At 46.7% G+C, this 26,497-nt stretch overlaps 1 protein-coding gene and 1 non-coding gene across 2 annotated transcripts in view; both read left to right on the top strand.

Moving 5' to 3' along the window:
- LOC144153434 (uncharacterized) overlaps positions 1-23,503 on the top strand; it is a 39,099-nt gene extending 15,596 nt beyond the window's left edge. Inside the window, exons 2-3 of the mRNA XM_077685080.1 lie at positions 21,201-21,999; positions 23,492-23,503. Coding sequence (XP_077541206.1) covers positions 21,201-21,999; positions 23,492-23,503 — 811 coding nt within the window. The remainder of the gene's footprint in view (positions 1-21,200; positions 22,000-23,491) is intronic.
- Positions 8,672-8,742, top strand: Trnag-gcc (transfer RNA glycine (anticodon GCC)). Its single transcript has one exon. It is a non-coding gene; the product is annotated as a tRNA-Gly (tRNA).
- Positions 23,504-26,497: the final 2,994 nt, after the last annotated feature.

Consider the following 26,497-nt stretch of genomic DNA (forward strand, 5'->3'; position numbering starts at 1 on the left):
ATAGGCGCCTGGGCTTTTCTATCGGCGTTCACACAAATCGTCAAATTGTTCCACTTGCGCGTTTGATAACAGCAATGGCAGAAGCGGCTCTCTCGCGTTCAATACGAGTGGTCGGCTGAAGCGTGCGCTTCTGGAGAAGCTCGCGGGATGGGCTTGCGAGGCGTAGGCCACGATGCCATCGACCATGGTTGAACGTTCGTTCAGAAGTGTGGCATCGCGAACGCGCTTGACGGCACCGAGTACGAGATGTTGTGGTCAGCGGAGAGCGACGAGGAGTGGGATGAGTGAGATTACGTAGGAAATAAATCACCCGTTTCTCTCGCACTCGTTTTTCTTGGTCACAAAGTTACGTGCGTGTTACAATTGGAGGTGCAAGATTTTTCGTTTTTTTTTTTGCCAGGAAAATCGGGTGCGTGTTAGAATCGGGGGCGCGTTAGAACCGGGTATTTACGGTATATCACGAAATGTGCGAAGTGTCGCGTAGCGCCATGTGGACCCACCAACAACAACGACGAAAGAGTGGGCAGCACCACCTTGGCCGGGGCTGTTATGGCCGTTTTACGTACATAGATCGACATTGTAAATACATGGCTTCATCATCTACCACGGTTCGTGTCAGCTGTCCTGGCGCCGCGTAGCAATACAGTTATTGCCAGGACAGAGCGACATTGCGCGAATCGCTCATCGCAGGGGATATCAGCTACGTCCTTCTGTGCCCGCCTTGCTTCTGCTGAGATGTCCTTTTAGCATTTCTGCTGAATGCGTTTTCTGCTGCGACTGACAGGGAGGCAGCCAATAGCGCCGATGCGGCTTGAGTGACATCGTCAAGCCGCATTAGAAACCGTAAAAAAAAAAAATCTTCTGAGTTTGTAAGTTATCTGGCAGACACAGAGCAATAATATAGATTTGCCTTGGGCACTTCATGGCTACCTAATCAAGCGCTTGTTGGCTATACGCTCTAAAAGCATTTCAGATTTTGATAAAAGTTGAAAAACCATTTCAAGGACTCGTCAACGGCTAGTTTTTGTTTCTCAAAAAGCGGAATCCAGGGCTGACGAAGCTTGTGATAGGAACCTTCTTTTTTTTTTTTTACAGCCCTGTCCGCTGTCCGCCGTTGAACACTGCCCTTGGGTTGCGCGCCAGCCGCAAGTGAAGCACAGATCTGGGCGACACAGTCTTCCGCAAAGATAGCCGTGATACGTGCCATTTCGATACACGAGGATAAGGGCACACGGCGTTTCGTATCACTGCGGTTCTGTGGTGCGTGACAAGCCTGAGGCCCCCGTTTTCTTGGCATTCGCTAGTAAAACCAGAGCGTCCTATTGCACCCAAGCACGCACTACCACCAGTGACTACTTGACCTTCTAAAAAGATAGTGCGTACGGAGTGGTTTTCTTGAGAAAGGTGCATTTCCAGACACCCGAGCTTTCCTAACGTAGACTTGCAGATAGGTACGCTGTAACGACGGCGAGGCAACGACAGCGAGGTAAGCGCGTGAGCAGACTAAGCGTGTAACCGCGCACGAAAAAAAAAATCAAATTGTGGCAACGTTATGCTGGCCTTACGTAACGCTCTCTGCACAGACGACCTTTGCTAGCTGAGCGACATTATCCGCGCAATGTGCATCACATTAGCCCCCTTTTAGTTTTGCAAGTTTTGGATAGCGCCTTTCACAACTCCTACTACTACACGCTGACCTTTTTTTTCTCTCTTTTTAAAATGTAGCCACGGAATCTGGGATATTTAACAAAAAAGAATTAAACAGAACAGCAGAATCGCAGCGATCCAAACGTCAAAATCACAGCGATGGTAATGTCATTTCTCTTACCCTCTTAAAATTGGGAGCCAAGGGTCTCCCTTCTCTTTAAGCGCTCAACCTACTTTGTAAATATGCAGGAAGACACGTTAAAACAAATTCATACAAACCCGTTCCCAAACTCCGTACGACTAAATCATGTATTCCCTACACAATACTCCCCAGAGTGTACGGTATCCGGCAATTTATGCACACGGTTTCACATCGTCTGGGAGTGCGACCGAAACCCCGACCTTCCCTCCGTTCCCAGCCCTCCCCGCGAGAAGGGGTACAGCGTGTAGTCCAGCCCGCGCCTCGGCGAACACAGACTATATTGGTTAAAGGAGCAGCCAGCGACAGTAATACCCGTGGACTTCCGCACTAGGAAGCCACCCCGAAAATTTTAACAGCACATATATATTTGAGATTGAGCTTCGTCCAGTGGGGTTCACAAAAAGTGTTCAAGAGAAAACCGAGCGCACGTGAGCGTGTACCTCTAGAGGAGCGCCCGGCGACGTCCAGGCTTGCGCGTGGGCTTGCGCCTCGTGAAGAGCTCGCAAAAAAATACTGAGAAAAAAATTCCCTCGCACTTCCCCGAGGGGGAGAGTGTGTAAGTGCGAATGCACGGTTGTGGATTGCGCGATTACGGTGGATATCGTGATTTTGGAGGGGAGAGGAGGCGCCCAACACCCGCAGTCACTGAGCGGAGAGAGGAGGAGGAGAGTAGCACGCGCCCATCTCCCCCCGTTGCTAGGGAAGACGAGGAGGAAGACGAGGAGCGCGCGCACCCGCAGCTGTTGCTATGCGGACTACGGCGGCGGACGATTCAGGCTCGCTTAAGAAGTGCATTCGCACTTAAAACGGTTTACGTGCGTCCACGCCTGAAGTGGGGCGCACAGGACAGCTCGCGCTACAGACGCCGAGTTCGCGTCGCCGGTTGGCGCCGGGTCGAGCGCGTCCTAACGCGGTACACTTTGGGAGATATGGGAAAGGCTGCGGACAAAATGATAGATCCAGGCCTGCCAGTCATGGAGAACTTTCAGCGGCAAGTTCAGAAATCCATGTGAGGTGAAACAGCGGGGCCTCCGACGGATGGAGAGGGGTCGCCAGCTCTGCTGTTTCTCCAGCCTTGCACCAGTAGCGCAAGGTGCATCGATTTCTTTTTTGCTCAATAAGTCTCTCTCTCTCTCTCTCTATGAGGGGCCAATTCTGCGTCACCCGCTTCCTTACGACTAAAGGGGGGGGGGGTGATGGATTTACGACGCGTGCACTATACGTAGGATGGCGTCGTGGGCGTCCTGCTAGCTCCCCACCCAGGTAGTGTTCCTTCGGGCAAGCCATAACAGCTTCCTTTCCTAAAGGGGCGATCAAGAGACAATAAAGCTTTGTTCAATTTGAACCAAGTAGCCGTTGGCAGTTCACTGAGCTACGTTTCCGCCACCAAAGACGCTTTTTTAACCAAAAAAATGCGAAAGATATTGAAATATTGAAATACGTTTACATTTCGCTTAACGCGATGGCATCGGTAACGGCATGGGGGTCAGCAGTAAAAGCGTTGTCATCGGTGTATGCTAACTGCACGTCAGCTTTCAAGTGATACTTTGAAACGGAACTAGAGGACCGACTACAATCGCCCAGTCACGTGGGTGGCGTGGGTCGGCGGATGTCAATCACACAAACAAGACTCGGTGACGTCATAAGGACTCAGTCAGGAAGTGCGTGGTGAGCCACCACGGCTACGTCTGTTTTCCTTAAAACATTAGAAAAAATGGATAAAATGAACTCTGCGGTAAGTTAAATTCACGGTTACCGGGACAGAGCGGACTTTTTATTGAACCGAAGTTTTATTATGTCTTCATGACCACTTCAAGTTGTGACATCGCGTGTTCATTCTCCCTTCGTTAACATTAGGAGGTGTGAGAAGTTGAGGAGGCTGGGTTTTCAATTGTATTTTTCTGTTGACGATGGCCACGACTATCTGTTTAAAACAAGGCTTTCCCCTACGGAGCTATGTGTGCGGTTCCAGGTCCCACAACCAATAGAACATTTTAAGGGCGAAGCCCCGAAGGGGCTGGGCCTGTTGGGGTATCCGATCGCCGTCGTCGTCGTCCTAGTCGTCGATCGTCTCATGTAGTCACGGTAATAAAACACCGGGAAACTCGTTTACGCCTCGCGCTGGAACGTAACGTGTACTAAAAAACACCGGGGCACTCATTTACGCCTCGCGCTAGAGAGCTTCGGGCTTCAAAGACAAGTTGCGACTTAACGTTGCATACACCCGAAGCTTCTTGTTTAAGCTTGGCTGGGTAGAGTCGCCATTGTGCACAGTGTGCTGTACTACCGACAACATCAGGCACATTTTAAGCCACTGCTCGCGATATGCCAGTCAGCGGGCAACACCATCGAAGGCACTTGTGCGACTACGACGTGGAGGTTCTCTAGAACCCTCACACTTCCTTGGACCCTGGCGAAATCGTGATGAGGCAGTGCTGGGTACACAAACACTGATTAATTTTCTTGCGGAGCAGGGCTAGAAGAGGTTCTGGGAACCCTCTGAGAATGTAAATTTTGTATATGTGTGCATATCCCCTCTCCCTCTCCCACCCCCTTTCTTTTTCTTTTTCTCTCTACTTTTCGCTGTTACTTCACTGTATTCACCCCATCTAGAGTAGCAAGCCCTACCGTTAGTGGGGCTGACCTCTTCAGCTTTCTTTAAAGGCGTTCTCTCTCTCTCTCTCTCTCTCTCTCTCTCTCTCTCTCTCTCTCTCTCTCTCTCTCTCTCTCTCTCTCTCTCTCTCTCTCTCTCAAAGGCAAGAGACTTTTACAGCAAAGCTGTATACCTCTACCCCTCAACGGTTTATTCTCCGTTGGCGAAAACGCCAAGGCGCCAAGAATACACTTACACACTGCATGCTTCGCCGCTCACCTGGTTTCATGTTAGTTGGGATGGTCCGGGATTTTTTTTTCTCACCTGTCGCTGCTTCTCGGCAGCTAGACAACTGCTTTGGATGGAAGGACCCAATTGAGCGTTTATATTGAGCGTTTATTGAGCCTTTGTTCTGGCAGTCTTGGTGCTAAAGGTAGCTTAAGAGGGTTTAACGCTGGTCGACCACTCTCTACATGTTGTAGACACTCGAGTCATGGCCCGGGGGTCAAAAAGAAGGTCCCCTTCACCCCGAGTAGTCCGAGTGGCGCTGGCTACGACCCCCAAGTGCAGGAAACAAAAATACCTTAACATAAATACCCGAGAAAGTGGTGGGGAAACAGCCCCGCCGGTAGCGTAGTGGTTATCTCACCAGACCGGTATTCTGGAGGTCGGGGGTTCGGATCCCATCCGGCGGGAATTTTTTCACCACTTTGCCCTAAAAACTGCACCTGTTGTTTTAATAAAGATTTGTTTTATTCATTCATTCTTTCTGACTCAAAAAATTCTTCATCTGTTTCTATGACCCACCACAACCTCCCATTTGCTTTTCGAGGTTTTCTTGACTGCCAACCCTTATTTTCTATCTTATTTTCAACGAGCCCCTCATTTCTTATTCTGATTCGCTACATGCATAGCGAGGGCCTCTGTTCTGGCAGTCTTGGTGCCAAACGCAGCTTAAGAGGGTTCAACGCTGGTCGACCACTCTCGACATGTCGTAGACACTCGAGTCACGGCCCGGGGGTTAAAAAGAAGGTCCCCTTCACCCCGAGTAGTCCGAGTGGCGCTCGCTACCACCCCCAAGTGCAGGAAACAAAAATACCTTTACATAAATACCCGAGAAAGTGGTGGGGAAACACCCGGAGGGCATTTTTTCACCACTTTCTTTCTGTACCAAAAAATGCTTCATCTGTTTTTATGACCTACCGCATTCTCTCTTTGCTTTCCGAGGTTTTCTTGACTGCTAACCATTATTTCTGTCTTAATTCAACGAGTTAATTGTCTTAATTGTATTAAAGCTCACCTTTCTGCCTCAGGTCGATTGAATTGGTGCAGGATAATAACTAATGGGTAAATGGGGTTTTAATCATAGCAAGCTCTCATTTTACGGCCACTTTCTCTCCTAAAATAAATAAGCATATTTTGAAGTCCTAACGAAGTGATTCAGCCCTGACCGATCCCCCCTCATGGGTACGCGCTAAAAATATTTGAGGGTATCATAATCATAACCATAGTTATCATCATCATCACCATCATTATAGTAGTCATAATCATCATAATCATCATGATGGCAGCGACGACGCACGGTAAAGTTCCGGGAAAGTGACAGTAGCACCTTCGCTGGAAAAAGCCGAGAGTGAAATGTTCCGACGAAATAACGTCACACTCACGCGCGCGACGCATACTGCCTGAAACGCTTACGGCCGCTTTTAACTGCTTTCGGCAATGCGTGACAGCGGCGGCCAATTTCAACCGACTTGGTAGACACCTTTCGAGCTCTGCAAAAACATCTCCACTTACACGAAACCTCAATGCGTGCCCGATTTTCTTCTTTGTAGCAAGACACGTGCGTTGCTCGTCAAGAAATTGTTACGGTACCCTTGCAATTTCCAGGCGTCACCGCTCTTTCTTTGATCGAAAAATAATCTGCCTTCGTGCGTCAGTTTTCGTCGTATTGTCTGTGCATGGCGTAATAATTATCCTTCGATGCATTCGATCGCGCGGCTACCACGTAGGAATGCTTGTAAAAGTAGGACAAATCGGCTAGTTATAAGGGAACGCACGTGAGCTGCTAAGATATGGGCGCTGAGAAGCAATCGTCAGACCACCTCATTAAAGCAGTAAATCTAATAAACGAGGTTCCTTTTTCTTTATTCTTTTCGAATCTTCTGTCGCAGCAACTCAGGCGACTATACCAGGCTAACCTCGTCAGTGTCATTGAAGGCAGTTTCTCTCTCTCTCTCGCTCTGTCTGTCTGTCTGTCTGTCTGTCTGTCTGTCTGTCTGTCTGTCTGTCTGTCTGTCTGTCTGTCTGTCTGTCTGTCTTTCTGTCTGTCTGTCTTTCTGTCTGTCTGTCTGTCTGTCTGTCTGTCTGTCTGTCTGTCTGTCTGTCTGTCTGTCTGCCTAAAGGAGATTGATTGGCATCCGACTGAACATGCAGCTTTATTAGTATAACAAAAAGACTGGTTCTTGCGTGGCGGATGAGATGTGCCGATGATCGGCCGCGATTTGCAAAGCATGCTTCGTCACAAAGTCCTGGGGTGTACAGTTCGCTTTGTTTCAATTACATTTTACTGCGGCACTGTAAATAGCTCGGGTTTCGTGGATTTTTCCTGTCTGTCAACAAGTCTAGGTGTGCAGAAACGCAGCTCCCGAATTCGGTACAATAGCGGGAGGCTTCCAAAGCGCAAGGCCTTCGTGTCCGTCTCCCTGTCCACCTCCTTGTCCGTCTCCATGTCTGTCTGTCGGTCTGTCTGTATGTGTTGTTTGCTTACTTGCTTTCTTGTTTTTTATCTGGCTCCGCACTAACTCGACAAATAGCCTTTCTCCATTTTGAATTTCCCTTATGTCGTCGTAGTGCGGAGGCCGCGTATATTTCGGACTTTCGGAAGCCGGGGACGCTGAAGATTTGCAAGTGTGCGTGACTTGGGAAGAATCTGTGCCTTGGCTGTCCAGCGCGATTGAATACGTGTACCGCACACCATCTACCAAGATCAATTTAAGTTGAGAAACGGCTAGTTGCAGCACCAGTTCCGTCAAGAGTTCGTACCTCTGATCAAAATTCTGTTTTACCTCAGCTTCCCTCGCCATCCGCATTCAGAGAGTGCAATGGCTTATTACTTTTTTGTTAAAAATAGAAACGTGTCATTTGCGTGAAGTGCATCCTGCTTACTCTATTACGTGCCAGCAGATTCGCTTAAAATCTTTATCACAGAAGTAAGCTGCGTGCAGTAGCGGAATGCGCATCCACGCTTATATATATATATATATATATATATATATATATATATATATATATATATATATATATATATATATATATATATATATATATATATATATATATAAATATATATATATATATATATATATATATATATATATATACTAGTCCTTGCGAAATCCGAAGAGAAATGGTTTTTTCCAAGTTGCACTTGCCAATGCTTTAGTCCATCGTTTCTTCGTGCAACGAGGAATGACCTACAATTAGAGGATATCTGAAAGAAGTAGTTGACGCAGTTAGATTCCTTTCGGTGCGGTTTTCTTTGGATTATCTCTCAAATGTTTCCAGAAAGGGTTTGAAAAAAGAGCTGAAAGAAATTTTCTTTCCTGTACCTCTGTACCGAGCAGTGTACTCTGCAGGCCGAGGACACGATGAGGGTGAAAGCTATGGGTGAATCCCAGCCTCTGTGAAAACGTTCTTTTTTAAATTGCACACCAACACACTACCTGTGAAAACATGGATGGAAGAGCGAGGTCTTTTTGTTGCTTGGAACAACTTGTGCGTTCTCTGTCAAAAACCTGAAACTACAGAACATGTGTTTATAGACTGTTGGGATGCCATTTTCTTGTGGGATGTCCTGATGAGAACCCTAAGGCAGGAGTATCTGGTGACACCCTATGGAATCAGGTTCCTCAGCGTAAATAATGAAGGCGATGTACCGCGTGATATGATTATGCTTTTAGTATTGTATAGTATCTGGCGTTCTCGAATGGCGGTGCGCCATGCGAATGTCAATGCGCAAACTGTGAGCGCATGTTTCAGGGAAAAAGGGAACTATCTGTGTAAGTTGTACAAAGTGGAAACTCCTGACGCGGAAATCTTGCCAGCACTTCAAGAATTGACATAATTTGATGTTTATAGTAGTTTCCGCCAACCAAAACACGGTAGGCGCTTTTTATTACGTCGTAGACTTGTAAAAATGTTAAAAAAAGGAAATAAAGAAAAAAAAAGCGTCGGTGGTTCAGAGGTAGAATACTCGCCTGCCACGTGGGTGGCCCGTGTTCGATTCCCGGCCGACGCAATTTTGTCTTTTTTGCCTACAGCTGCCAAGCGCGAGTCATCCCCGTGCGTGGTGGCGTGGACCCATGACGTACACCAAATTAGTGCGACAACAATTCCAAACAAAGTACGGCTGTTCTGGACATTTTTGTGGATAATTTTTATTTTGTCTTCCCTACTTTGATTTGATGGTACGTTTCCGAAAGGCACAATTTTACGTTAGTCGCTGAGATATGTAGCCAAAGGTGCAAGGTAATACGTAATAGAAGTTACTTTTCCTCGCGCATTTACAGGAAATGCTGAAACAGCGACGCAATCGGCAGTCGGTAGTGCCAACGCATACTAATGAGCTGGCGCCATTCGGCGAACTTTTGCACGCAAAACCCTTCTTAGGCTGGTGTCGTGCACGCAACGTTTAGGTTTAGGTTCCCGTGCATCGAACACTTCGATAGGTCGCGCATTTCACGCGACCTGCGTTGTAAGAAAAAAATGGCAGGCGGCGGTTTAGCCCCGTCAACGACGGAATATCGTGCGCAAGTGGCATACATTCCTGTTTAAGAAGCGCTTTTCTATATACCTCTGCGTGCATGTGCTGCTCTGTACGTATGATTGGCTTACTTTGGTAGGCTTACCGAAGCCTATTTCGGTAGACTTTAGAGTAAGCCTAAACGATTCAGAGTCAGCGCACAGACCCCATAATGCTTCCTTTGTGGTTGATTGATTGATTGATTGATTGAATGAATGAATGAAATGATTTTTTTTCTCAGCTGCAGTAAAGCGCTGTCTTATACACCTCTGTAGAGATCCGCATCACTCGGTGAGCGCTCGGCGAGTTTTAAAGACGACAGTCTTTATTGAACAACTTAATTACAGAATTTTAGGGGCGAAGCTCCTCTTGCTCGAGCCCTGTCCCGTCCCTCGTTGCTGGTGTATACGGCATGGCAGATTAATGATGATTGTGGCTAGATCCCCCTAGGGATGGGCCAACCAAAGATTGACCGAAGAGGTCAAAACGATCAACGCGTTCGTTGCTACCCAACAAGGAGGAGAGGAAGAAGAAGAGGTTGTCGTTTGTCACCTGCGAGCTCGAGACACGTACCGGGGGCACGCGACAGAAGACGGTCTGCAGAAGGCAACGGCCAAGGTGGCTATAATGTCACTCACCGAATTCGCCAACTTACCCATAGATATTCTCATCGTCCCAAACAAGCCCTACATAATCACCACAAACATCGACGTCGTCGACGGGCTTGTCAACGGAGCGGTGGTAAGCTTGCCATGTGTAATATTTGTACGTTGTGCGGGCGAATGTTTCACGGTTTTACCGATAAGCATTTTAGCTTCGCCCCTCTCATGATCATTCACTTCGTGGAGATGGCGGGATTTTAAGTGCGAATGCACTTCTTAAGCGAGCCTGAATCGTCCGCCGCCGTAGTCCGCATAGCAACAGCTGCGGGTGCGCGCGCTCCTCGTCTTCCTCCTCGTCTTCCCTAGCAACGGGGGGAGATGGGCGCGCGCTACTCTCCCCCTCCTCTCTCCGCTCAGTGACTGCGGGTGTTGGGCGCCTCCTCATGGCACATACCCACGTGAGGGATTGACCAGGAATCGGGCGTGAGAAGGGCTAATGCACCCGCTTAAAGGAGTACTGACACGAAATTTCAAAGCTGAGATAACTATGTAAAACGCTTCCTTTTTATCAGGAGCCCACCACCATCAACGGCGGTTTCATCGACATGGCCTTTGCGAGAAACTGCCAAGTCCGCACCGTCCTCCAAGACCCTTTGACGGTCCATTTCACGGACCACAAAACGACAACACAAATAGGTGTCTGTGAATAAATGCATCTTTCTTTCAGTGCGAATGCAACCGTGCATTCGCACTTACACACTCTCCCCCTCGGGGAAGTGCGAGGGAATTTTTTTGTCTGTCTGTCTGTCTGTCTGTCTGTCTGTCTGTCTGTCTGTCTGTCTGTCTGTCTGTCTGTCTGTCTGTCTGTCTGTCTGTCTGTCTGTCTGTCTGTCTGTCTGTCTGTCTGTGACTCGATTCAGCCACCCAGCCAATAGCCTTATATACCCACAGCCAAATCTAAGCGTATACGTCCAGTGTCAGTATTCGTACTGGTCAACACTGTTGAAGAATACAAGAAATTACAGAAATATAAGGGGGAAAATCAATACATACGTAATATTTGCAGTGTCCCTTTTATTAGAAATTCGTGGATGCTTGGTTTTTGCGATAGCAAATGGAACACTGCAGTAACTGCAGAAAATCGTCGCCTGCTGTCAGGCGGCAAAGCAATCAAACGGTAACAGCAACGAAAGGTTCCATCAGATAGGTTTCACTTTCCACTTAAAACGCTCGTGCAGATAGGGCAACGTGGTTCTATACCCGTTTAGTAGGGTGCTTCGATAGACGCGCGTCTCCGCCGTACGACAGCGCTGGCACCCAGGCTGCCAGCGCTGTCTTAGTTTCAGGATTGTCCCAGTACCAAAAACTAACACCAATCGCATTCCATCTTACAGACCAATTTCGTGATAATGCACAGCACGAAAATTGTCGAGCACACAATCTTTAAGCATTCATCACAATTCTTGGAAGAACATAACATCATTAATTCTTGCCAACACGGTTTCAGGAAGGGGTTATCTACAACAACGCAGCTATTCGAAACCATCCATGACTTCGGCTCTGTTTTAGATAAGCGAGGCCAAACCGACGTTATTTTTGTTGACCACGAGAAAGATTTTGACCGCGTGTCGCATCCGAAATTATGTTAAAACTTCAATCAACTCTGAAGAACGCCGTTGTGTTTGGTTGGATTAAGGCCTATTTTTCTGCCAGGTGCCAAAGCGTCGTTATTGACGGCGAGTATTCAAGCCCACGTGTAGTTCCGGTATACCGCAGGGGTCTATTCTTGGTCCTCTTTTCTTCTTAATTTATGTCAATGATATCACTAACGACATACCGGTAGAAATTAAATTGCTTGCCGATGACTGCGCGCTTTACCAGGAAGTACGAAATTCTGCCGAACAAGCTCTCCTAATTTCGGCACTAGACAAGCTTCAATCATGGTGCGAAACCTGGTAGATGAAGGTTAATGTGAACAAAACAGTATCTATGAGGATAACGCTAAAGCGGGAACCTTTAATCTTTTTTTTATTAGATTGATGGTCACGCTTTATCATCCGTAACTAAGTACAAATTCTTAGGAGTAATAATTTCCTCAGATTTGCGATGGAACGATCACGTCACGTACATAAAAATCAAAGCCATCCGCACCTACGGGTATTTCAGAAGGACATTGAAAACGTCTACAAAAGAAATCAAACTACCAGCCTACAAAACCTATGTTCGAACAATATTCGAATATGCCTAAGTGGTCTGGGATCATCATACACAGGTCAATATTGTTAAATTAGAAAGCATACAACGATAAGCCATCCGATTTGTCAACAACAGTTATAGTTATAGCAGCTTTTAGAAAACGCGTAGTGAGGTACTTTACAGTCGAGACGGTATTATGACAGGGAAAAACTACTGTACCTAACTTTCCATGACAAAACAGGCATAAATAAAAATACGTACATGGAACCAGCGGTTGCATGTTCTATACGCTCACAACACTAAACATAAAATATTTCTCAGCAGAACGGATGCCTTTAAAAATTCTTTTTTTTTTCCGAGGACCATTCGTGAGTGGAATAGGCAAAGAGCAGACATTGTGGAATGTGAGTCCCTTCAATCTTTGCCATCAGCGTTAAAAATACCTCTTGATTTACAACCCCATTGTTCGTAATTTCCCTGCACTATAATTTGGTGCGCGCACGGCGTCGCAACGCCTGCTGGTCGCCCTGCGCCTGTTGCTAATATGCTGTTTCAAAAGCGAATAATGTGGTCAGTGTTTTTTTTTTTTATCTTGTCATTGGAGGCAACGACGCATTTATTCTTGTTTATCTCTTGTGTTGTGCAGTTCAGTTGCAAAATTTTGCTTCTCCCCGGCTTGAGTTTGTATGAGGTGCTGTATGGTTCACTGGAAGTACCCCAGTGAACTGCTTTCATATACATGTTCATCTATGCTGTGTCATCTGTATATTGTATCGGTCACTCCTGCCAAGGGCCTTGTTTCAAAATAAATAAATAAATAAATAAATAAATAAATAAATAAATAAATAAATAAATAAATAAATAAATAGTTCTGACCCCTACTCGTCACTGCACGACGATTGATTGATTGATTGTAGGGTTTAACGCGCCGACGCAACGCAGGCGATGAGGCGCGCCGTAGTGGAGGGCTCCGGATTAATTTTGACCACCTGGGGATCTTTGATGTGCGCCGAAATCTCGTACACACGGGCGTTTTTGCTTTTCGCCTCCATCACTGCACGACGCCGCTGCTCCTGTTCTCTCAACGGAATTCGCCATAAGGTGCAGAATACCGACTATAAAAAAATGTTTTAGCTACTTGGGATTCACAGTGTTCATTGCAATTCCGCAATTTTGAGCGCTATTTATTTTACGCGCGAACTACAAACTGGCGATTCAGACGGATGTCTTCACGTCGCTTGTGTCATGACGATTTGTATTCACGTGGACCATCCTAACGGGCTCTACCAATAACAAGTATATATAGGAAAACAACTTTACCGTCTGGTGTCAGTGCTGGCATGATTCGAACGCGTCAGCACTGTTCAGCGCAGAGGAACCCATGTGCACGTTTGACGCTACAGGGTAGCAGTGTTCTTTTAGCTAACAATTCAGATTGGTTTCATTTTTCTAACTCATACAAGCTGGAACCACCCCAAAGAGGGTATGCAGATAGCCGTTCTATAAAAAATTGGTTCTAGTCCATGCTATAGATTTGCAACGTGGTTTGAGAGCGAAGCAGAGCACGAAATACGCTTGACCAGGGCGCAGTTAGTCGAAACGAGTGCAAGACGCAATTTGCGATTTAGTATTTTGCGCAGTTAATTGCCTGAATAGAACTTGAAAGGACTACCGTTAGGTCACCGAGTAGTTGTAAACAGACCGGAACTTCCGTCTGCTGTCAGTTATGATACTTTTGTTGAGGAGTGTGGATGCAAAAATTTGCAGTAGCTTAGCTCGGCTGGGCTAGGATATACTTAGCGTGAGCTAAGGTTCCGTTCGTTATTCTTAGGTTTCCTGGTTGTCTATGATTAGCTGATTATCATGCTTACTGCTGCTAAAACGATTTCTAATCCAATCCAATCCAATCCAATCCAATTTAATCCAATCCAATCCAGTCGCGGTGGCGGCGGCTACGGTAGGGTGGCTAGAAGGAGACACCCCTTCTAGACACCCTAGCTCCGGCGCGCCAGCCGTGCCACGGCCGCTGAATAAAAGGCGCAGACATGCGCTCTCATCTAGCGGCCGTGGCTGTGCTGTGCGCCGTGAGACGGCTCTTCTCCTCGCGCATGCGCAGCACGGTTCTCCAGGAGCCACGCGAAACTGTTCAACCTCAGCCAGTGTAGCTCACGCTACGAAAGGTCTGTAGCCAGCGTTTACCGGAACCATGCCAAAGCGAGTGGTATGACGCTTGACGGCTCGAACGAATGCATAACTGCGGCAAGTTTTATCTCACGAGGTATCATGGATCTTTGATTCCCAAAATTTTATTTGTTTGCTTAAGATTGTGAAAACATTTTTATGATCTTTTTGGACTTCCGACATCACAAATATCAAGTCAGAATAAAATTTGGTTCATTAGGCCTCACATTAGGGCACACTGGGCCCTGGGAAACACAAGGCACTGGCTCCAGATATATCAGTTGAACGAGAAAGATACCGTGATCAGCATGATTTATGGTTCAAGTGAAGACAATAACGCAAAGTTTGTATTGCTGTAATTTGTAATAACAATAAAATTGCACAATTTAGCTTACTTGTCACTAGTCCTTTGAGCCTCTGGGCTCAATGTGGGTTGACTCGCATAAACAAGACATTTTTTAGCACACGGAAGTATGTGCTGCCCTCTCTTTTTTAATTTTTCAAGGTCCGGGAACCTTTGTCTGTCAACAGATGGTGTTAACTGTCGAAAAAAAAAAAACACAAAGTGCGGGAAAAAATTGTTTGAATTTGTGTCCTGGGCAACATTGGGCATCAAAGGGTTAAGCCGCTGCTGCATAGCCAGTCCCCCAGCATTATGAAGCCACAGTGCAACTGGCAGCCCCATGTTCGCCTGCTAGGGCAAAATTGTAATCTTTCGAGGTTTCATTAAGCCAATAAACTAAGTAGTCCGGTGAACCGCAACTTAATCGTGGTTCATGTTTTGTTTCTTGCACTCGCTTTGGCTGCGCTGTGCAATCACGTTCGTACAATGAATTAGGGAAGTTTGTTGCACTAAACTTCTACACAGGGTCGATTGCTACAGAGCATTAGCGAGAAAGTCGGCTTCGTTGCACAGCGTTTCTCTCGGCGGAGATCTCGTGACAGTCCTACTTACAGCTTCGCTGTAAGTAGGACTGTCACGAGATATTTGCATGATCGGGCCACGTGCCTCCCGATAGAAAACAACAACAAAGAAAAAATACCGCCTTGAGTCGCTAAAAAGAGCCGGCCAGCTAGCGCCCCGGTCACTATACTTACAACGCAACGCCGCTCGTTGGTTCCAGTTGGCTGGCTCCGCTCTAATACGTCCGGCTGAATGTTTTATACTTGCCATACGTCCGCGTTCCATTGGTGCGAGGATGCCTCGGCTTACGTTGAAGGTTGTGGAAATAAACTACGGCTTAGTCATGTGTCTTCGAAGCGCGAGGCGTTGGAAAACGAACGTCCTGGTGTGTCTGTGTGTTATTATCACAAGTTCACCACCGAAGTCGCACTCCCTTCAAAGCATGACTTGGCCCTCAAGCTTATACAGGGTGTTACGGCGATAATTGGAACACTTGAAATTTTTTTCCTGAGCGAACCGACAACGAAGGTCGCATTTTGTGGTCTATTTTGTTTGATACCGGGAACAACGACAGTACTTGTCTGTTTATTATAAAAAAAAAGAAAAATTCGCCTATGGAAAAATGGCGGCCGATTCGGATGTGCGAGCCAGTTCAAGCTGATCTTGGGACGATGGCCTCAACCGTGGTACGCAGAGTGAAATGGACGATGAGGATTCACGGTAGGAAGGCGCCAAATGCGGTAGCAGGTGATCAGAAAATCTCTTTCGTCCCTAGTTTATGATGACACCAAATAGTTGAATAACAGCTGATACCAATCATAACAAAATATGCCCACGGTTCATCGCTGTCAATAGACGTTGGATTTGTTTCCTCACATGCTTTCAGATTTTCTAGTCGTCTGCTACCTCATTTGGCTCCTTCCTACAGACGATCAGAAAACCTGCTTTCACATTTTCTGGTCGCTTCTCTGATCAATCATCAAGCGCTTTGAGTAGGTTAGTTATTAATATGCACAATTTGAAGCTCGGTGGAGTCTCAGGTATATAATAGAGGTTCCCTGAAGACTTTCCGCTGTGCGACCCCCGTTGTGCGTTCGTACCGTCCTCCCTTTGCCGGCGAACCAAGAGTTTGCAGGTCTATAGTTCATACCACAAGCTGCATGCAGCACTGTGGAGGCTACATTGTTGTCATAGAGCCCCTGCTAAGGGCGCCTAACTCTCCGCGAAGGGGTTTTTGAAAGGGCCTTTCCGTCTCCCCTCTCGGCCAGAGGTACCCGGCGCCTATTCTCCTTTCCTTCGGGGTGAGTTAAGTACACACAAAAACGTTTGCAAAAGGACAAGGTGCAGGAATGCCGTCACACGAGCGTTGCTCCTCGTCCATTGATTGACAGTGAGGTTTAACGCACCGACACCACAGAGGCGATGTGGCGCGCCGTAGTGGAAGGCTCCGGATAAATTTTGACCACCTGAGGATATTTAAAGGAAGGCTGAAGCGCTTTCCAAAAAATTTGAGTTAGATTAACAGTTATATAGTTTCTTGCGCGCTGATTCCGAATATCACATTGAAATTTATCGTACACGAGTCCAAGTGGCATTTATTTTGCAAAAAGCGCGGCCCCGTTTGAAAGACGCGCGCTTTTCGTCTTGACGCGCCTGATTGGTTGCGCCCGTCATGACGTAAAAGGAGGACACCCTTCGGCCGCGCGGGTTGTCGGAAGCATTGCGAACGATCGCACGGTTGCCTTTGCGGCAATTTAGCTTGCAGTTTAATTTTCGCACATGACTGGAAGTTTGTTTTATAATTTTCCGTGCTGTTGGTTCAATTATCTTGGAGCTTAAATTTGCTTTACACGACAGAGAACCCCAAAGTAGTGACTGTGACGTCGACTAGTGGGTTCCATCAAAATATTTTTGAATTAGGCAAATAGCATAGGGGGATTTTATACCTTATGTTAATATTAGGTACTGCCTTAACTGTTTCTTATTATACACAAAACCATTTATGCCGAAGATTAATGGGCGTTTTATAAACAATCTACCAGCGAAAAGCACGTACGTGCCCTGAGCGAAAAAATAGCGTTCATGCGCTGTAAACGTATATGCGAGACACATCTTGCCGGTACACGCATAAACCAACAAGCAGACTCTGCTTCCGCATTTCCTTTGTTCGTTGTCGCCCACCCCAGCCCCGTTACTCATCCCCGTACACAGACCGACACGCGCGCGCCATTTCGGCAGCGACGCTACGGCGCCTCCGCGATTGCTAGCTGCACTTCGATGAGTGGCGTCTTACTGCTTCACATGCATTTATTCTGAAAACACTGCAGCATACTAGTGCCTGCTCAGCTTTATTGGCTGCAGTAGGGCTTGATTTTCGCTTGTGCGTTGCGCATTCTGCTACAATATTACGGCCACCTCGTTATAATTAACAGACCAGTCAGACAAGGCAGTTATGTTGTAGTTACGTTACTTTAGGTAACAATCACCAAGCGTTTGTGATAATGAATTGTTGGCCTGTTTCAGCATTTCTAGATTTAAGCATTTACCGCGCTAGTCGGACAGAGGCCGTATATTTACTCTTCGCTCCTAATCTTTTTAGTATCATCATTATATATATCACCGACTATCACTGGAGCACACTTGAGGTTCAGTGACAACAAGTGCTTGCCAGGTTATAATATGCAGCCACACGGAATCTTGGGCAAAAAATTAGGCCCCCGCAGTCAACACAAATTATGGCACTGTGGTGGTTCGGAGTGGTGTTTTTTTTTTAATTCCAAACAAACATCACCTTATCGTGACATGTATACTTGCAAAATAAGTAATCTGGTTGTCTTGGTTCTTTTACTTTGTAGGAATACTGTTTACATCTTAGCCGGGAGAGAACTTCTATCAGGATTGGCCCCTTGTTTTAGTTTCGCCAAAAAATTGTTTTTTTGAACACTGTCCTGAGCCCATACGGAAAGAAAACCGACGCGTTTAACGAAACAAGTATTTCCTGAACAAATGTGACTTGGTTTCTGGAATGAAACGAAACATCACCGGCCAAAGTACAGCAGTATTCCCCGTCCTTCCTAAATCTAGGATCTAATGTGAACATTCACGTCCGTCGCATCAAAAAAAAAAAAAAAAACGCATTGGAGCGGTTTACAAAGTATTTAACGTAGTTTAGTATATTCCCTGTCATCAAGCACAGCCACCTCGGCTGTCGCTTCCGTATGTTATCAAGCATCCCGGCGTGGCATTATTCTGCTTAGGAATACGGCATGATAACGTATGCCTCGTTTGGCGTTCGTGCATACTTTTTGAACACGAAAATTGTACAAATGAGGGCTATCAACCACAACAACAACACGTATCATTCGCAAGGAAACACGGCGAAAAGAGCATGGCCGAGGCGGCCGATCCGGCCGGAAGTCCAGGTATAACGTTTTTCAGCCGGTTGTCGCCCGCGCTCTTCGGTCTTCCGGCATCGCGCGGTGAGATGGGGGCGGGGCATCGGGCCACTTTTGTTTGCTCACTGCGCCGTTTCTATTGCATGTATTGCAAAAATATTTCGTACACATGAACTATTCAATGTGTACTTGCTGCTAGTCAACTTTTCTTTTAATTCTAAAACCGCTTCACCTTCCCTTTAACGCGCGCCGAAATCTCGACAACACGGGCGTTTGCGCTTTTCGCCTCCATGAGGAAAGCGGCCGCCACGGCCGGGAATCGAAGCCCCTCGTCTATACGAAAACGTTACAACAAAAATTGGCCGAGTATCTGCTCCTTTCGTTGCAAATGTCGACAAAAGACGATAGTCTTTGTCGGCATTTGCCGAGTAAATGTCTCCATTCGCTTTCCCGCTCACCTCTCTTGCTGTTCCTCTTCCGTTGCGCTCCTCCCCAGATAAACACGCTGAAGGTTTGCTCAAGTCAATTTAAATTTACCGCGTTCCCCTGCTCCAAGGCCGGGTGCCTCGATGCCAGCGCTGCCGTACGGCGGAGACGTGCGTGAATCGAGGCACCCTACTGCAATGTTTATAGAACCATGTTGCCCTACTCCACATGCGTTCCAAGCAGAACGTGAAACATGTCTAGTGGAACGTTTCGTAACTGTTGCCGCTTGATTTCTTCAAATTCCGCCAGAAGCTATCGTGGCATGGGCGACAGCACGCGACCGAGGTTTTTTTTTCTGCAGTAGATGTAGTGTTTGACTTTGCAAAACTCGAGCATCTATGAATTTTTTGTATAAAAAACACTGTAAATATCACTTATGTATCAATGTTCCGATTTACATTTGCTTAATGTCTTGTTCTTGTTCAACAATATTGACAGGTATGAACATTTACACCGGATGTGGACGCTTAGATTTGCCTGTGAGTATATAAGACTATTGCGCAGAGTTTGTTGAACTTTGGCCGGGTGGCTGAACCAAGTCACAGACAGACGGACAGACAGACAGACAGACAGACAGACTAAAATTTCTGGGTTGAAGTAGGAAGACTCTTCCTTAAAATGACTCTCTGCGGAGCGCAGCTGGCTGGAGTAGGGTCCGCAACATTTAATGTCTCGTGAGCTTAGCGTGTCGAACTCACTGACGCCAATTACCTCATACGTTTTTTCTTCCGAGCAACCATTCGGGTTCATTTCCGTTTAAGTAAGCAACTGTGTTTTTCACAAGCAAGAATTCGGTGCATAATATGTAAATTAGGCTAACAATGGCAACAACAAAGAAATGTATCGTCTTGTCGCCTCGTAAATTCCAGACTGCAGCGAGAACGCGGTGCTAGCCCAGCGGAATCTCGGTTATTCTCTGTTTAGCTTAGCTATTTTTGGCTCTGTTAAAGGTGGTTAGGTATATCGAATATAAAGGGACACCCGCCGCAGTGGCTCAGTGGCTGTGGCGGTGTGCTGCTGAGCACGAGGGCGCGGGTTCGATTCCCGGCCGTGGCGGCCGCTTTTCAGATGGAGCCGAAAGCGAAAACGTCCGTGTATTAAAGATTTGGGCGCACGTTAAAAAACGGAAGGTTGTCGAAATTAATATACAGCGCGCCTCATCCCTGTGTGGCGTCGGTGCGTTAAATCCCACAATCACTAAATCAACATAAAGGGATATATGCACAACCATAAACGTGGGCGAATATAAAAAAACCTCCGTCGCATGCCCCCGCGCGAGGGACACGAGTAAATGCAGAGCATTGGGGGTGGTCACGTGGCGTAGGTTGTGGTAGTTGGCGGTGGTAGTTGTAGTTGTTGTTGTCGTAGGGGTTGGGTAGTTGGGTTGCGAGACGAGAGAGAGAGAGAGAGAGAGAGAGAGAGAGAGAGAGAGAGAGAGAGAGAGAGAGAGAGAGACGTAAGTACGTAACGTGTTATTTATTGCCATCGTTTGCACCCCACCCTCTCTGCGGGGCAATCGGTTGGATCTTTATTATTATTCTTTTCTTTCTTTTCTTTTCTTTCTTATTATCCCTCTCGGGAGGGCAGTGCGCCATCGTCGAAGTTCATAAGCGATGGAAGCAACACCTTCAACCAGTACCACCCCGCAGGGGGCATCTGCTAAAGCAGATGTTTGCGTGTACTGTGCGACACCACGGACCCCGAGCACCCACGTTTAGCCGTGCGTGGCAGCGCCGTGACCGGGGAAAAGAGGGTCCTGGTGGTTGAGCCGACGCCGAGTGCTTGGACCTTTAAGGCCCCTTGGCGAAGGCAACACACCACTTTGGCCTCCGCTTCTCGTAGACGGCACCTCCGGTCTGACCCGCCCGGGGGGAATCGGCAGTCGCCTTTTCCTGTCCTCCCTTCAACCTTTCACTTTCCTATCTTCTTTCTAACAACTTTCCTGTCGTCTCGTTCTTTCTCGGTTTCCTTTTTTCCTGGCGGCAAGGATTAACCTTGTGTGGCGGACAACCCTGTGTTCAGCCATATCTGGTTATAGTCGCGGTGTACAGCTGGCGTGGGCATGACTTGCTCGCGAGTTCCTGTCCCGTCCCCTTGTTGGGCTCCATGGTGGGCGGCTGGCACCATGGCCGAACAGTTTTTTTATTTTATGGCTTCCTTTTTTCGCCCATCTGATCCCTCTCGTAAAAGAGGGGGCACCGATGCAATCGCCCAGTTTTTCACGAAGAACGTTGCCAACTTTCCACGCTTCCACGTAATACACAGCAGTGACGAAAAGAAAGCTGCCCGACTTGTCTCGCCATTTCTAGTCGCAAAGACCCTAACTGCCACCATTGGGGAAGGCTATAAGATCAAGAAGCTGGCAAACGGGGACCTGCTACTCGAAGTACTTTACAAACATCAGCTCGACAAGCTCTCAGCGTTAACTTCTTTCGGAGAAATTCCTGTAACTGTCAGTGAGCACCGATCACTAAATACAGTCCGCGGAGTCATCTCAGATGGCGACCTAAAGTATGTGTCCGAGGAAGAGCTTCTAGAAGGTCTGAAGGAACAAAATGTCACAAATGTCTACCGTATCAAAATCAAAAGAGAAAACAAAGAAATTCATACAAGGCATATCGTCCTCACCTTTGCATCAAGCATCCTTCCAGAATCTGTGGAGGTTGGCTATACCAAAATGAAACTTCGACCCTACATCCCCAACCCACGCCGATGCTACAAATGCCAACGCTACGGCCACGGCTCACTGAACTGCCGGGGCCAACAGACATGCGCGAAATGTTCCTCTCATGAACACCCTCCTGAAAACTGTCAAGCCCAAACATACCTTTGTGTAAACTGTGAGGGCAACCATGCAGCGTACTCACTTGTTTGCCCTGCACGGAAAAAAGAAAAAGAGATAATAACACTCAAAGTAACAGAGAACCTGACATTTCGCGAAGCACGGAGGCGACTCTCCCCGGCGCATACGCGACCCTACTCCGTTGTGGTGCAACAGGGCGCAGCATCACAGCGGTCTTCGGCGCTTGCTGAAGCCACACAGAGTGAGGTGCCAGCAAGGCCCCCCGCGCCCCCGGTGGAAGCAGCTAGCGCTGCGCCACCACCTCCAAAGCGGGCTGCACGGACCCCTGGTTCGGCAGTCTCCAAGGCCTCACCCCACACGGTGAGGTCAAACAGTTCGACACACGTGCGTTTTGCACGAACCTCCAGCGTCTCTGAAGAGATGATGGACACAACTGAAGGAGGTTCTGCGCCCTCTACGTCGGATGGGCGGCGGAACTCCCTAGACAACATAAAGAGAAACAAGCCCCGAATCACAGGACCGAAACCCTAGTTTTCAGTCCACCAAAAAAAAAAAAAAAAAACCAGCATGGCATTCATTATCCACTGGAATTGCAGAGGACTTTTAAATAATTTAAATGACATCAAAGACATCTTCGCCACCCACTCTCCTGTAGCCGTTTGTGTTCAGGAAACAAACTTAGGTCCTAAACACCATAATATACTCAAAGGTTACCAGGTCTTTCGCTGCGACCGAGAGCAAGCGAGTAGGCTCTCGGGCGGAGTGGCAGTAATTGTCCAAAATGGCGTAGCAACTAGAGAAAACAAACTTAAAACTAGGCTAGAAGCAGTGGCGGTCACCCTGCTTGCATTTAAAACAATAACAGTGTGCTGTGTGTACATTGAACCACACCTCAGAGTAACACTGCAAGATTTTGAAGACTTGGTAAACCAACTACCGGAGCCTTTTTTAATAGTTGGTGATTTTAATGCCCACTCTTCTTTTTGGGGGAGCGAAAAAACTGACGCAAGGGAGCAGATTTTAGAGGATTTTATTCTATCCAATAATGTTTGTCTTTTAAACACTGGCAAACCTACATACTGCTCTCCTTAAGCTCAGGGAAAATGAGCTGCATAGATTTATCCTTTAGTTCACCGAGTGTTTTTAGCGATATTAAGTGGGATGTCATTGACACCCCATACGGGAGCGATCATCTACCTGTAATCATTAGCGTAACATCATCATCACCAACCAATATCCCGACGAAACCATGCAGGTGGAAACTTCAGTTTGCCGACTGGGGTCTTTTTACTTCCGAGGCTATTTTAGACCAAGTTTTTTCGGACACACTGAGCATCGACGAATTAAATGAAAGGTTTACATCTTGCATTCTTAAGGCTGCACGCTTAGCTATGCCGCAGTCCTCGGGAATGGTGAGACAAAACAACAAAGTATGGTGGACACAAGAGTGTAAGGAAGCCAAAAAGCAGCAAAACAAAGCCTGGGGAGTCTTGCGAAGGTATCCAACGCAAGAAAATTTATTAGAGTTTAAAAGGAAACGAGCTAAAGCCCGATACATTCGGCGGAATGCCGAGAAGATTCATGAAAAAATTACGTCTCGTCTATAAACAGCTCAGTCACATAAAAAAAATGTGGGAACAAGTTCGGAAACTCAACGGCACATACTCCCCTTTTACAGTTCCTCTTCTAACAGCACCTGGTGTACAAAGTAGCCTAGAAGAGCAGGCGGATATACTGGGTGAACATTTCTCCAGCGTTTCCAGTTCTGTGCATTACGGAGAAGCATTTTTAAAATACAAACACACTGTAGAGAAACAGAAACTTCCAACACGCGGTGGTATAAACGAACCTTATAATAGTTTAATAACGCTCCAAGAATTGAAGAGAGCTCTATAGGCCGGAAAGCAGACTGCACCCGGCCCAGATGATATACATTATGAAATGCTCGTACATCTTTCGGGTACTTCTGTAGGAGTACTTCTGAAGTTCTTTAATAAAGTTTGGGTATCGGGAAGGATGCCGGTAGCCTGGAAAAAAGCATTCATCGTAGCTTTACTCAAACCCGGAAAGCCGCCAACCTCCCCAAGTAGTTATAGACCAATAGCCCTTACGAGCTGCCTAGCCAAAACCTTTGAACTTGTCGTGAATACCAGGCTAAGTTTTGTACTACAATCAAATGAACTTCTTGACATTCACCAGTGCGGGTTTAAAAAGGCGTGCTCAACAACTGATCATCTTGTCCGCCTCGAAAATACCGTACGAGAAGCATTCATACACAAACAACACTGTCTTGCTGTCTTTTTTGATCTGGAGAAGGCTTATGACACTACGTGGAGGTTTGGAATAATGCGGGATTTAGTAGAGTTAGGCATCCGTGGAAGAATGTTGAATTGCCTGAATGACGTCATGGCAATCCGTTCATTTCAAGTACGCCTGGGCTCAACCCTCTCGAGAACATTTGTACAGGAGAACGGGGTCCCTCAAGGGTGTATTCTAAGCACAACACTGTTTGTTGTAAAAATGAACTCCATATGCAAAACAATTCCAAAGTCGATTATGTACTCTGTCTATGTTGATGATCTTCAAATAGCTTGTACATCTTCCAATGTAGCAACATGCGAGAGACAAGTACAGTTGGCTATAAACAAACTGACAACATGTGCGGACAGAAATGGTTTCCAGTTTTCAGCACACAAAACAGTGGCTATTCTCTTCTCTCTCAAACGAGGCTTACAGACCAATCCGACCCTACACCTCAAGGAAACCGACTTACCCATACAAAACGAACACAAATTTCTAGGCATAATGTTCGACAAAAAACTCACTTTCCTGCCCCACATCAATATGGTTAAAAAGAAAGCTTCGCGAGCTCTAAATATACTTAAGGTTCTGTCATGGAAACACTGGGGTTCCGACAGATCATGCTTTCTACAAGTTTATCGCTCTGTTGTTCGCTCCTGCTTATACTATGGTAGCATTGTGTATGGCTCCGCGAGACAGTCCTACTTGAAACGATTGGATCCCGTTCACAATTTAGGGTTGCGTCTCTCGTCTGGGTGCGTATAGGACATCCCCCATAAACAGCCTCTACGTCGAAACCAATGAACCACCACTCACAGAAGAACAATGCTCACATGCTCATACATACTAAATATCCGTTCACTGCCGAAACATCTGTGTTAACCCATAGTTACAAAATGCCCATATAGAACACTGTTGAATAATAAACCCCAAGCTATCAGACCATTGCTTCTTCGGTTTGAAGAGAGATGGCAAGAATTCACTACGCTGCACACATTACCTCAAATTGCCCATAGACAGAACAAACTACCCCCTTGGTATAGTTTTCCTACAACATGTGACTTCACACTAACACGCCTTCAAAAAAAGCAGACACCGCAAGAACATATTTTGCAGGAATTTTTGGCACTAAACGAAAAATACAGACTACACCTCATTTTACACAGACGGTTCCAAAACATCATGCTATGTCGGGAGTGCAGTAGTGCAAGGGAAATGGGAAAAGGTGATCAGGCTACCCCAGTGCGCTTCGGTTTACACAGCTGAATGTTATGCCATTGCTTTGGTGGTAAAAAGGATAATGAAGAATAAAATTAAACGCAGTATTATATATACAGACTCTCTCAGCGCAGTCACAGCAGTGCATTACAAAAATGTAGCTCAACCTCTAGTAGGAGAAATAATACACAATTTGGTAACAATCACAACACAACGACAGGAAATTAAGTTGTGCTGGGTCCCTAGCCATGTGGGAATCAAAGGAAATGAGAGAGCCGACGTATGTGCCGCACAGGCGGGTAACAGAACAATAGAGACAGTACAGATTCCTCACAGCGACTGCATGAAATTTATACAGAGCAAACTGAGGGAAACCTGGCAGTCCTCATGGGATAAGGAAATCGACAACAAACTCCACCTAGTTAAACCCACGATAGAAGAGTGGGAATCAAGCAGACATGAAGAACGCCTTAAAGAAGTGATTTTATGTCGTCTCCGCATCGGACACACACATCTTACACATAACTTTCTTCTTATGAAACAAGACAAACCGAGATGTGAAGATTGTGACCAGGAACTTACAGTAAATCACATCTTACTCTCATGTACGAAATTTGAGGCCTTGAGGAAAAAACATTTTAGGCTGTTCTACAGCGACCAAATTCCAATTCACCCCAGCCTACTTCTAAAAGAGAATGCTGTTGTCAAACTTCCCTCTGTCTTTAGTTTTTTAAAAGAAGCTACACTTCTAAACAAGCTATAACGAGATAAAGCAATCGGTTATTATCCACAAAAAACACGAAACCTTTTGTTTGGCGCATGATATCCTTAGTTGCTTATGTGCCATAAAAAACAACACAACAACACAACAACAACAACCAGTACCGCGACGCGAGCCAACGTCAGCGTTGCAGTACCAGTTCAAGACATCGTGCCATCCTCTTCGTCGACGGCGGCAGAAGACAAGGCGGCGAGACGGCGCGCTGCCGACGCCGAACTTCGTGCACGAGAAGCCGCGGCGAAACGTCAACGTCGGGCCGCGGATCCTTCGCTCGGGCAACGAGTATATTCGTAGCGCGCGCAGTAGAGGGAGAGGAGGTAGCACCTGCTGCTGCAACGCCTCTTTCAGCGCCGGAGCACGCGCATGCGCGCCCGCACCTGTTGT

The sequence above is a fragment of the Haemaphysalis longicornis genome, unplaced genomic scaffold (assembly GCF_048455015.1).
Source record: "Haemaphysalis longicornis isolate Haplotype H1 unplaced genomic scaffold, Haemaphysalis longicornis Haplotype H1 scaffold_9, whole genome shotgun sequence".
Taxonomy (NCBI): Eukaryota; Metazoa; Arthropoda; class Arachnida; order Ixodida; family Ixodidae; genus Haemaphysalis; species Haemaphysalis longicornis.